The sequence below is a fragment of the Mercenaria mercenaria genome, chromosome 11 (genome assembly GCF_021730395.1).
Source record: "Mercenaria mercenaria strain notata chromosome 11, MADL_Memer_1, whole genome shotgun sequence".
NCBI classification, from domain to species: domain Eukaryota; kingdom Metazoa; phylum Mollusca; class Bivalvia; order Venerida; family Veneridae; genus Mercenaria; species Mercenaria mercenaria.
The window spans coordinates 56,524,168-56,537,548 of record NC_069371.1 but is presented as its reverse complement, the minus strand read 5'-3'; the positions used below and the strand labels follow the sequence as shown (position 1 = coordinate 56,537,548).

Sequence of the window (13,381 nt, the reverse complement as noted above, 5' to 3'; positions counted from 1 at the left end):
GTGTAGATGTAAGCGAGTTTTGTTTAAAAACACGTTTTCAACTGTTTTCAGGTTATATTAAGATAGTGGACCCGTATTGGTATGTTTAACTATTGCATTAACTTGATACAGTCCTGAAGTTAACAAATTTTCGCACTGTGATTCATCTTTAAACAACTAAGATCGTGTCATTGTTGTTGTTGTTTTTTTTTGGGCGGGGGGGGGGGGGGGGGGGGTTTGTTAATTTTGCATAAATTTTGTTGTTTTTTTTTCCTCCAGCTAAAACAGAGACAAATTTCAAAGTGATAGCCATTGCGCAAAATGATCGCAGAGAATTCATTTTACCAAATATTTTTCTAAATGAAACCTCAAAGTATTGCGTAATGATTATAAGACACAAAATAAAATTGTCGGTAACAATTTTTCTAGGGAGCCTCGAGTAAAAGGATTTAATCGGACAGAAATTAAGCTCCAACTCTTAAGAATTATGGCCTTGTTCTCTGCATTCATAAACAAGAGAACCGCCTTGCGGGTGCTGACGCTCATCTGATTTTTTTTGTATAATAGAAATATTGTCCTACCCATGATTTTCTAAGTCTAAAAAGGGCCATCACTCTTGCAAAAAGCAGGATAGAGTTATGTTTCTTGATGTACAGTGTCCACTTATGATGGTGAAAAACTGTTGCAAGTTTTAAAGCAATAGCTTTGATAGTTTATGAGAAAAGTTGACTTAAACATGATATTCAACCAAGAAAATGATTTTTCTAAGTCCAAAAAGGGCAATAATTATTGCAAAAAGCAGGATGGAGTTATGTTGCTTGCTGTACAGGGTCAGCTTATGATGGTGAACAAGAGTTGCAAGTTTTAAAGCAATAGCTTTGATAGTTTAAGAGAAAAAGTTGACCTAAACATAAAACTTAACCAAGAAATCTGATATTTTCTAAGTCCAAAAGGGGCCATAAATCTTGCAAAAAGCAGGATGGAGTTATGTTTCTTGCTGTACAGGGTCAGCTTATGATGGTGAACAAGTGTTGCAAGTTTTAAAGCAATAGCTTTGATAGTTTAGGATAAAAGCTGACCTAAACATAAAACTTAACCAAGAAAACTGATTTTCTAAGTCCAAAAGGGGCAATAATTCTTGCAAACAGCAAGATGGAGTTATGTTTCTTGATGTACAGGGTCTGCTTATGATGGTGAACAAGTATTCCAAGTTTCAAAGCAATAGCTTTGATAGTTTAGGAGAAAAGTTGACCTAAACATAAAACTTAACCAAGAAATCTGATATTTTCTAAGTACAAAAGGGGCCATAAATCTTGCAAAAAGCAAGATGGAGTTATGTTTCTTGCTATACAGGGTCAGCTTATGATGGTGAACAAGTATTCCAAGTTTCAAAGCAATAGCTTTGATAGTTTAGGAGAAAAGCTGACCTAAACATAAAACTTAACCAGGCAACGCCGACGCCGACGCCGACAACAGCTCAAGTGATGACAATAACTCATCATTTTTTTTTTCAAAAAATCAGATGAGCTAAAAAACCATAGGGCAGAAGTAAATCCTACCTACCTACATTTCTTCCAAACTTTGTAAACTAAAGAATAAATGTAAAATTAAGAACTGTTACAAATGTAACTAAGTATTTTCAAAGATGTCTAAACATTCACCCTTCAGGTTAAATTCATTTTAAACTGCAAGAAATGACTAGTCAAATAAAACATTTCCCATTTTGTACGACAGATCAATGATAATAAGTCTTGGAAAAAAACACAACAGTTTATCTTACTTGAAAAAAGAAATATAATGAACAAAGTTTGGTTATAGGGGGCTTGAACCTACGCCCTCCTGAAAAATTAAAGTAATCTCATGGTAGGAATTGAATACTCTTCAAAAAAGGAGTACATTATTACGGATACGTCAGTTTTCCTAACCATCGTATTAGGGAAGGAACATGACTAGACAATAATCATTAACAGTCCGGTTTGTAGCGGTATTCGAGCCCAAAATTTCCCTCATACCGACAAGAAAATCGCCCCATCTGATCAGTGTTCATACATTCATACATGATGTGTGTCGTGGAGGAGAGTGGGGGTTGCATATCGAAAAATAGATGTTGTGTTTGATACCTTTATATTTTATCTGATATTATTTCCCTCAATGTTTATTATCGCTTCTTTAGAAACCTATATAAACGGTTATTGCACGCGAATTGTCCAATAATAACGTGAACCCAGGTTCACGGTCGAAAACCTAGGATTAACAACCAGGTTTTTCTAATACTAAACCATATTTTTGAGCGAAAACACGCCCAGGTTTCAACTAGATTTTTCAATTGAAATTTGAATTTCGGCCGTTATTCTAAGTTCACGAGCGTGAACCTATATTTACGGGAGTAAACCAGGGTTCACGTGTGTAAAGCTTTTCCTTTGATCTGACCTACTGACCTAGTTCTTGACCCCACATGACCCAGATTCAAGCCTGACCTAGAGATCATCAAGACAAACATTCTGACCAAATTTCATAAAGATTGAGTCACAACTGTGGCCTCTTGAGTGTTCACAACATTTTCCTTTGATCTGGCCTACTGACCTAGTTCTTGACCCCATATGACCCAGTTTCAAAACTGACCTACAAATCATCAAGACAAACATTCTGATTATTCTCATGAGTTTCAAACTAAAATTTTGGTCTCTAGAGTGTTGACAAGAATTTCCTTTGATCTGGCATAGTGACTTAATTTTTGACCCCACATGACTCAGTTTCAAAATTGACCTAGAAATCATCAAGACAAACATTCTGACCAAGATTCATAAAGACTGAGTCAAAATTGTGGCCTCTGAAGTGTTCACAAGCTTTTCCTTTGATTTGACCGGGTGACCTAGTTTTTGACCCCACATGACCCAGATTAGAAATTATCAAGACAATAATTCTGACCAACTTTCATAAATATTGGGTCACAACTGTGGCCTCTAGAGTGTTCACAAGCTTTTCCTTTGATCTGGCCTACTGATCTAGTTTTTGACCCTACATGACCTAGTTATGAACTTTACCTAGAGACCATCAAGACAAACATTCTGACCAAGTTTCATGAAGATTGCGTCAAAATTATGGCCTCTAAAGTGTTCACAAGCTTTTCTTTTGATTTGACAAGGTGACCTAGTTTTTGATCCCACATGACCCAGATTCGAACTTCACCTAAAACTTATCAAGACAATCATTCTGACCAAGTTTCATAAATATTGGGTCACAACTGTGGCCACTAGTGTTCAAAAGCTTTTCCTTTGATCTAACCGACTGACCTAGTTTTCACCCCCACATGACCCAGTTTCAAACTTGACCTAGAGATCATCAAGACAAACATTCTGACCAAGTTTCATAAAGATTGAGTCAAAATTATGACCTCTAAGGTGTTCACAAGATTTTCCTTTGATTTGACCGGGTGACCTATTTTTTGACCCTACATGACTAGCATTCGAGCTTGACCTAGAAATCATCAAGACAATCATTCTGACCAAGGTTCATAAATATTGGGTCACAACTGTGGCCTCTAGAGTGCTCAAAAGCTTTTCCTTTGATCTAACCAACTGACCTAGTTTTTGACCCCCACATGACCCAGTTTCAATCTTGACCTAGAGATTGTCAAGACAAACATTCTGACCAAGTTTCATAAAGATTGAGTCAAAACTGTGGCCTCGAAAGTGTTCATAAGCCTTTCCTTTGATTTGACCGGGTGACATAGTTTTTGACCCCACATGACCCAGATTCGAACTAGACCTAGAAATCATCAAGACAATCATTCTGACCAAGTTTCATAAATATTGGGTCACAACTGTGGCCTCTGTGGCCTCTAGAGTGTTCACAAGCTTTTCCTTTGATCTGGCCTACTGACCTAGTTTTTGACCCAACATGACCCAGTTTCGAACTTGACCTATAGCTCATCAAGACTAACATTCTAACCAAGTTTCATAAAGATTGGGTCATAAATGTGGCCTCTAGAGTGTTCACAAGGCAAATGTTGACGAACAACGCACCACGGACAATGGACGCCGGACAATGACCGGTCACAATAGATAACAAGAAGGCAAAGATGGCCCTTGGTCACTCACCTGAGAAACACACAATAACAGTGTAAACATGTTTGACTAAGTGATTTCATGGAAACAAATATTCTGACCAATTTTCATTAAGATTGGACCAAAAATGTGGTCTCTTAAGTGTAAATAAGTATTTTCTTCAATTTGACCTAGTGATCTAGTTTTTGAGCCAAGATGACCTACATTCGAACTTGACCTAGATTTGATGAAGGCAATCATTCTGATCAAATTTCATGAACCTCAATTCAAAAATACAGCCTCTATCACATACAAAACAATTTTATTTGATTTGTCCTAGCGACCTAGGTTTTGACTACAGATGACCCAAATTCAAAACTGACCTCAATTTTATCAATGCTATCATTCTGACCAAATTTCATGAAGATCAATTGAAAAATCCAGTCTCCATTGCATACACAAGGTTTTTCTTTGATTTGACCTAGTGACCTAGTTTTCAACTTAACCTAGATTTCATCAAGGCAAACATTCTAATCAAATTTCATGAAGATCCGTAATAAAATGCAGCCCCTATTGCATACACAAGGCTTTTCTTTGATTTGACCTAGTGACCTAGTTTTTGACCCCAGATGACCCATATTCGAATCTGACCTAGAATTCATCAAGGCAAACATTCTGACCAAAATTCATGAAGATCAGTTGAAAAAATACAGCCTCTATCGCATACACAAGGTTTTCCTTTGATTTGACCTAGTGATCTAGTTTTTGACCCCAGATGACCCATTTTCGAACTTGGCCTAGATTTCATCAAGGTAATCATTCTGACAATATTTCATGAAGATCAGTTGAAAAATACAGCCTCTATCGCATACACAAGGTTTTTCTTATCACCTAATGACCTAGTTTTTGACCCCAGATGACCCATTTTTAAACTTGGCATAGATTTCATCAAGATAATCATTCTGACAAAAATTCAAAAGATCACTTGAAAAATACAGCCTCTATCGCATACACAAGGTTTTTCTTAGATTTGACCTAATGACCTAGTTTTTGACCCCAGACGACCCATTTTCAAACTTGGCCTAGATTTCATCAAGGTTATCATTCTGACAAAAATTCATAAAGATCAATTGAAAAATACAGCCTCTATCGCATACACAAGGTTTTTATTAGATTGACCTAGTGACCTAGTTTTTGATCCCAGATGACCCATTTTCGAACTTGGCCTAGATTTCATCAAGATAATCATCCTGACAAAGTTTTATGAAGATCAGTTGAAAAATACAGCCTCTATCGCTACGGTTGGATATCGTTAAGGACGAAGTGGTCCGATACCAACGAAACGATACGGTATTTTTAACAATACCGATACCGATACCATGCTTTGTAGTACATTACATAAGCAATGATTTACTTAGCATTATATACACCTATGTAAGTAGATATACATGAAAATTTGTTGTGATGTATGAACATTTTAAGTTTGTTAATGGAATGTTGTATGTATTAGATTATGAAAGAGTAAAAAATAAACATATCTTACAGACTAGCTTTCCAAAATAAAAATCTAGAGCAGATACCTCGCTCACTATGCAATTTAAATCTATGAATACACTCACTGTAGTAATGCTTTTAAAGCTCAGTACTGTCTAGAACTGTTAAACTGAAGGGAGGTTACTCTGATCACAGTAAACAATGTCGATCGCATTATTACGCTATTTGCTTAAATTTCTGCTTTATTTTCCCGCAGATTTTGTCAGAATTTTGTTTTTACTTTTATGGAAATACCGAAATCGGTACCGGTTCTTTTACGAAACGGTATATACCGGTACTTTTCGAAGTGATTATTCGGTATTGTACCGATACTGGGAACCGGTATCCAACCCTGCATAATTATGTGGACTGTATGTATACAGTATAGTAACAAAAAACAAAGTCCCATAACTATGCCCTAAAAGAATGTAACATGCACCATGCAGAACTAGGGTTGGTACTGATCACATGTGTGAAGTTTCATTAAATTGTGTGCAAAGGTTTGGTAGATTAGGCACGCACAAGATTGCATATGCAGACTGTATGTACATAGTATGTTAACAAGAAACAAAGTCCCATAACTCTGCAATTTTTGTCGCTGAAAGAACCTAACATGACCCATGCACAACTATTGTTGTTACTGATCACTTGTGTGAAGGTTCATTAAATTGTGTCAAGGGGATGAGGAGAGATGGTGCGCACAAGATTGTGTCTATGTATATAGTATAGTAACAAAAAAAACATAGTCCCATAACTCTGCAATTTTTTTTCTAAAAGAACCTAACATGCCCCATGCACAACAACTGTTGTTACTGATCACTTGTGTGAAGTTTCATTAAATTGTGTCAAGGGGATGAGGAGAGATGGTGCGCACAAGATTGTGTCTATGTATACAGTATAGTAACAAAAAAAAACAAAGTCCCATAACTCTGCAATTTTTTTTTCTATAAGAACCTAACATGCCCCATGCACAACTACTGTTGGTACTGATCACTTGTGTGAAGTTTCATTAAATTGTGTCAAGGGGATGAGGAGAGATGGTGCGCACAAGATTGTGTCTATGTATATAGTATAGTAACAAAAAAACAAAGTCCCATAACTCTGCAAATTTTTTTTCTAAAAGAACCTAACATGCCCCATGCACAACCACGGGTTTGCAGTAACGTACCTGGGATACATTATGGTCCATGAGATATGCGCCTTAAATTTCTACAATTATAGTTCTAGTAAAAATGACAAAAAGCCATTTGAAAAAAAATTCCCGTGACAATGACTCATGGCATTGTCACAGGACAATTTTTTTCAAAAATGCATTCTTGTCAATTTTTCTAGAAAACATTATAATTGTAGTAAATTTAAGGGGCATATGGTCATGGACCCATTGCTGTATTCTAGGTACGTTACTGCCACCTGTGTGCACAACTACTATCTAAAGAACCTAACATGCCCCATGCACAACTACTGTTGGTACTGATCACTTGTGTGAAGTTTCATTAAATTCTGTCAAGGGGATCAGGAGAGATGGTGCGCACAAGATTGCATCTACGGACAGACGGACAGACAGACAACCTGAAACCAGTGTACCCCCCCCTTAAAACTTTGTTGTCGGGGGGTACAAATACAGTCTCTATCACATACATAAGGTTGTTCTTTGATTTGACCTAGTGACCTAGTTTTTGATCCTAGATGACCCATATTCTGACTTCACCTAGATTTCATTGAGGCAATCATTCTGACCAAACTTTATGAATATCCAGTGTAAAATGCAGCCCCATTTGCTTAAACAAGGTTTTTCTTTAATTTGACCGGGTGACCTAGTTTTTAATCCTAGATGACCCATATTCGAATCTGTCCTAGATTTCATCCAGACAAACATTCTGACCAAATTTCATGAAGATATAGTGTAAAATGCAGCCCCTATTGCATACACAAGGTTTTTCTTTGATTTGACCTAGTGACCTGGTTTTTTACCCCAGATTACCCATATTCGAACCTGACCTAGATTTAATGAAGGCAATCATTCTGGCCAAAATTCATGAAGATCAACTGAAAAATACAGCCTCTATCATACACAAGGTTTTTCTTTGATTTGACCTAGTGACCTGGTTTTTGATCCCAGATGACCCATTTTCAAAGTTTGTTGTTTGTTTGTTTGTTTTGGGTTTAACGCCGTTTTTCAACAGTATTTCAGTCATGTAACGGCGGGCAGTTAACCTAACCAGTGTTCCTGGAATCTGTACCAGTACAAACCTGTTCTCCGCAAGTAACTGCCAACTTCCCCACATGAATCAGAGGTGGAGGACTAATGATTTCAGACACAATGTCGTTTATCAAATAGTCACGGAGAACATACGCCCTGCCCGAGGATCGAACTCACGACCCCGCGATCTGTAGACCAACGCTCTTACCTACTGAGCTAAGCGGGGGAAAATGGCCTAGATTTCATCAAGGTTATCATTCCGACAAAATTTCATGAAGATCAGTTGAACAAGAGAACCATGATGGTCCTGAATCGCTCACCTGTCCCCACATGACCCAGTTTTGAACTGAGTATGACGTCGTTTTTTCAATTATTTGAAATAGTGACCTAGTTTTTGAACTCATGTGACCCAGTTTTGAACTTGACATAGATACCATCAAGATAAAAATTCTGACCAATTTTTATGAAGATCCATTGAAAAATATGGCCTCTAGAGAGGTCACAAGGTTTTTCTATTGTTTGACCTAATGACCTAGTTTTTGAAGGCACGTGACCCAGTTTTGAACTAGATCTAGATATCATCAAAGTGAACATTATCACCAATTTTCATGAAGATCTCATGAAAAATATGGCCTCTAGAGACGTCACAAGGTTTTTTTATGATTTGACCTACTGACCTAGTTTTTGAAGGCGCGTGATCCAGTTTCAAACTTGACCTAGATATCATCAAGGTGAACATTCTGACCAATTTTCATGAAGATCCATTGAAAAGTATGGCCTCTAGAGAGGTCACAATGTTTTTCTACTTTTAGACCTACTGACATAGTTTTTGACCGCAGCTGACCCAGTTTCAAATCTGACCTAGATATAATCAGGATGAACATTCAGACCAACTTTCATACAGATCCCATGAAAATTATGGCCTCTAGAGAGGTCACAAGGTTTTTTTATTATTTGACCTACTGACCTAGTTTTTGATGGCACGTGACCCAGTTTCGAACCTGACCTAGATATCATCAAGTTGAACATTCTGACCAATTTTCATGAAGATCCATTGAAAAGTATGGCCTCTAGAGAGGTCACAAGGTTTTTCTATTTTAAGACCTACTGACCTAGTTTTGGACCGCATGTGACCCAGTTCAGAACTTGACCTAGATATCATCACGATGAACATTCTGACCAACTTTCATAAAAATCCCATGAAAAATGTGACCTCTAGAGTGGTCACAAGCAAAATTTTACGTACGGATGGATGCATGCACGCAAGCACAGACGACGGATGCCACGCGATCACAAAAGCTCACCTTGTTACTTTGTGACAGGGGAGCTAAAAATACAGCCTCTATCGCATACACAAGGTTTTTCTTTGATATGACCTAGTGACCTAGTTTTTAACCCCATATGACCCATTTTCGAACTTGGCTTAGATTTCATCAAGGTAATCATTCTGACCATAATTCATGAAGATCAATTGAAAAATACAGCCTCTATCGCATACACAAGGTTTTTCTTTGATTTGACCTAGTGACATAGTTTTTGACCCCAGATCAGAAGATCAGTTGAAAAATACAGCCTCTATCGCATACAGAAGCTAAATGTTGACAGACAACAGACAGACGCCGGACATCGAGCAATCACAATAACTCAGTGAGCCAATTAACAAATTTTGGCTCTTTCAGGGGTCAATCAGGGGCCGTAACTCCGGAACCTATGATTTGATCTGACAGATTCATCATGGAATCCAAGATTTATTGCTGCTAAAGATATTTTGCAAGTTTGTATCAAATCAAACCATAAATGATGTCTTCATATGGCTGCAAAAGCCAAAAATAGCAAATTTTGGCCCTTTAAGGGGGCATAACTCTGGAACCCATGATGGGATCTCGCCAGTTTCCGAAAGGATCCGAGATATTATGCCAATACAAGTTGTGTGCAAGTTTGATTAAAGCTGATTGCAAAATGTGGTCTCTATCGTGATTACAAGTCAAAAATAGCAACTTTTGGCCATTGAAGGGGCCATAACTCTGGAACCCATGATGGGATCTGGCCAGTTTTCGAAAGGAACCCAGATATTATGCCAATACAAGTTGTGTGCAAGTTTGATTAAAGTTGATTGCAAAATGTGCTCTCGATTGAGTTCACAAGAAATTATGGACAGACATACGGACGAAGGGCAATCACAAAAGCTCACACAAAAGCTCACACTGTCATTACGTGACAGGTGGACTAAAAACAAAAGGTTGCAGAAAAAACTATTACTTTTACTATTATTATTTAATTCATGAACTGAGGGTTCACTGATTCTGGTGATGGCATTTGGATATTATAACAGTCGTAGCGCTCATGTTATTTGAAATTCTTTAATTTGGAAAGGTAAATAATTTGAAAGTCTCAAAGATGGGCAAGTAACTAATCTCTGAACAAATAAGTTCAGTTCATTTTTCTTCACGTCTGTTTAGATGAAAACACAGGAGATGAATCCTTATACTCACTCTAGGCTATTTAAAGGAAATTGTCAGATATGCTTTTAAGCATTTTAGGCAGAAATCATGATACGTGTTACAGCTAATAAAGAGATAAATGTGAAACTACAACTTACATTCTTGAGCTTTTCTCTGAAGAGTCTGAAAAAGACAAAAGTATTTCTAGAAACTTTTATGACGAAGATGTACTAAAAGTGATTCGCTCGCCCTATTTCAACAAGAGGGTCATGATGACCCTATATCACACACCTGTTAAAACTTGGCCTTGGAATCAAGCATTCTGACCAAGTTTCATGAAGATATGCTCATAAATGTGGCCTCTACAGTGTTAACAAGCTTTTTCTTCAATTTGAATGGTGACCTAGTTTTTGACCCCACATGACCCAGTTTCAAACTTGGCCTATGAATCATCAAGATAAACATTCTTACCAAGTTTCATGAATATAGGGTACAAATACGGCCTGTAGAGTGTTAACACACTTTTCCATTGATTTGAGCTGGTGATCTAGTTTTTGACCCCACATGACCCAGCTAGGAATCATCAAGATAAACAATCTGACCAAGTGTCATGAAGATAGGCTCATAAATGTGGCCTCTACAGTGTTAACAAGCTTTTCCTTTAATTTGAGTGGTGACCTAGTTTTTGACCCCACAGTACCCAGTTTCGAACCTTGCCTAGGAGTCATCCAGATAAACATTCTGACCAAGTTTCAAGAAGATAGGGTCATAAATACGGCCTCTAGAGTGTTAACACGCTTTTCCATTGATTTGAGCGGTTGATCTAGTTTTTGACCCCACGACCCAGTTTCGACACTGGCCTAGGAATCATCAAAATAAACATTCTGACCAAGTTTCATGATGATAAGGTCATAAATGTGGCCTCAAGAGTGTTAACACGTTTTTCCTTTGATCTGACCGGGTTACCTAGATTTAGACCCCAAATGACCCAGTTTTGAACTTGGCCTAAGAATCACCAAGATAAACATTCTAACCAAGTTTCATTAATGGGATCTTAAATGTGGCTCTAGGATGTTAACAAGCTTTTCCTTTAATTTAGCCTTGTGACCTAGTTTTTGAACCCACATGACCCAGTTTCCTATTTGGCCTAGAGATTACCAAGATAAACATTCTGTGCAAATTTGTATTAAATCAAAGCATAAATGAAGCCTCTATCTGGCTGAAAATGCCAAAGCAGAAAATTTTGCCCCTTTCATGGGCAGTAACTCTAGAACTCATGAAGGAATCTAGCTGGTTTTCGAAAGGAACCAAGATCTTATAGTCACTTAAGTTGTCGGTAAGTGTAGTTACAATCGAATGAAAAATGTCGCTTCTATCGTGTTCACAATGTAAAATTTAACAAATTTTGGCTCTTTCAGGGGTCAATCAGGGGCCGTAACTCCAGAATCCTATGATTGGATCTGACAGATTCATCATGGAATCCTAGGTCTATCGTTGTTAAAAATATTTTGCAAGTTTGTATCAAATCAAACCATAAATGAAGTCTCCATATGATGGCAAAAGCCAAAATTGGCAAATTTTGACCCTTTAAGGGGCCATAACTCCAGAACCAAGAATGGGATCTGACCAGTTTTTGAAAGTAACTGAGATATTATGCCTGCCAATACAAGCTGTGTGCATGTTTGATTAAAATTGATTGCAAAATGCGGTCTCGTGTTCAAAAGAAAATTGTGGACTGACGACGGAAGGACAGATGGACGGACGGACGCTGGGCTATCACCGAAGCTCACCTTGTCACTATGTGACAGGTGAGCTAAAAACAAGAGAATGGCAGTATATGCCCGAAGTTCTACATCAGATGAGAAGGAGGTAAAATATAACTACATACATACAGTGGAAAGTGACCACAACTGCTGGAGGCCATTTTTTTTTTTTTTTTTTAAGAAACATTTGTGTAATGAGGCCAGCAGCTGCTGAAAGTGATATTTTTTAAGTTTCCAATATACAAATATAGGGAAAAATAACCTCAAAGATTTTCAAAGTTAAGAAAAGTGTCCAGCCAAGAGTTATAGTTCAGATTTTAGCCAAGAGTTATACATGTAGTTCAGATTTTTTAAGTACAAAAAGGGCCATTTTTTCGACAAAATGCAGTTATGCAAAATGAGAGTTATGGTTCTCGGCATATATAGTCCTCTAATGATGATAAGGGTGCAAAGTTTCCAGGCTGTAGCTCTTACAGTTTTTGAGAAAAGGTGGACCTAAACAAAAATTTCAACCAAGAAACTAAATTCTGACAAAATGCGTATTACAGTTATGGTTCTTGGCCTACCATCCATCTGCGCTTATTAAGACTATTCGCCTATAAGACAAGACCCTAACTTTGATCCAAAAAAAATCATGATTTTTGCCGATACTCTCATATAAGACGAGGTGTAAAATTGACGGAGATCGATGGTCAGCATTTTGTTAATGCAGTGATTGATTTTCATCAGCTACATTGTAAAATTGACATGGATCGTTGATCGGCAGTTTGTTTCTGCTAGAAATATTTTTTGATGACGTGGTAAAAGTGACAGAGGTCGATCATCGGCAGTTTGATAATACTATAAATGCTTTTTGATTACGCTGTTTGTAAGATAATAACTTAATAACCTACTGCTTTAAATATTTCAGGTACCACAGTTCGTTAAGTATGAATACAGATCTGAAGTCATGGACAACTTTCTAAGCATGACTGTTATATTTACCATATAATGCCATGCATTCCATGTCTTGATTGAATAACTGTTTGTTCGTGTGTTTCATTTTCGATACGTGATTGACGTTACCCAGGATTACAGCAGACTTATAATAGACAAAGAATTGGAGTAACATAGTTGTAGAAGATATACTTTTTGTGTATCTGCTATTTCTATTATGGCATACATGTGATACGTCCCGGATTGTCCGGGATTGTCCCGGAAATTACATACTCGTCCCGGTGTCCCGGACAGTCTTAAAATGTCCCGGAAAAATAAAAATACAGGAACAAATGAAAACAATCCCCCAAAAAACTTGTTTTTGTCTATAATTTGTTAAATTTTACACAATAAACAGTCCCCGTTGTCACATTGTTTATTCCTAATCACTTTATGCCCTCGAGCGGGCGAGCGGGACACGTGTTGATTAAGCCTGCTTTGATC

At 37.4% G+C, this 13,381-nt stretch overlaps 1 protein-coding gene across 2 annotated transcripts in view; it reads right to left on the bottom strand.

Moving 5' to 3' along the window:
- LOC123532336 (uncharacterized) overlaps positions 1-13,381 on the bottom strand; it is a 316,884-nt gene that overhangs the window by 229,987 nt on the left and 73,516 nt on the right. For both annotated transcript variants that reach the window (XM_053517493.1, XM_045313748.2), the window contains exon 5: positions 10,358-10,382. In XM_053517493.1, the coding sequence (XP_053373468.1) occupies positions 10,358-10,382 (25 nt within the window). The remainder of the gene's footprint in view (positions 1-10,357; positions 10,383-13,381) is intronic.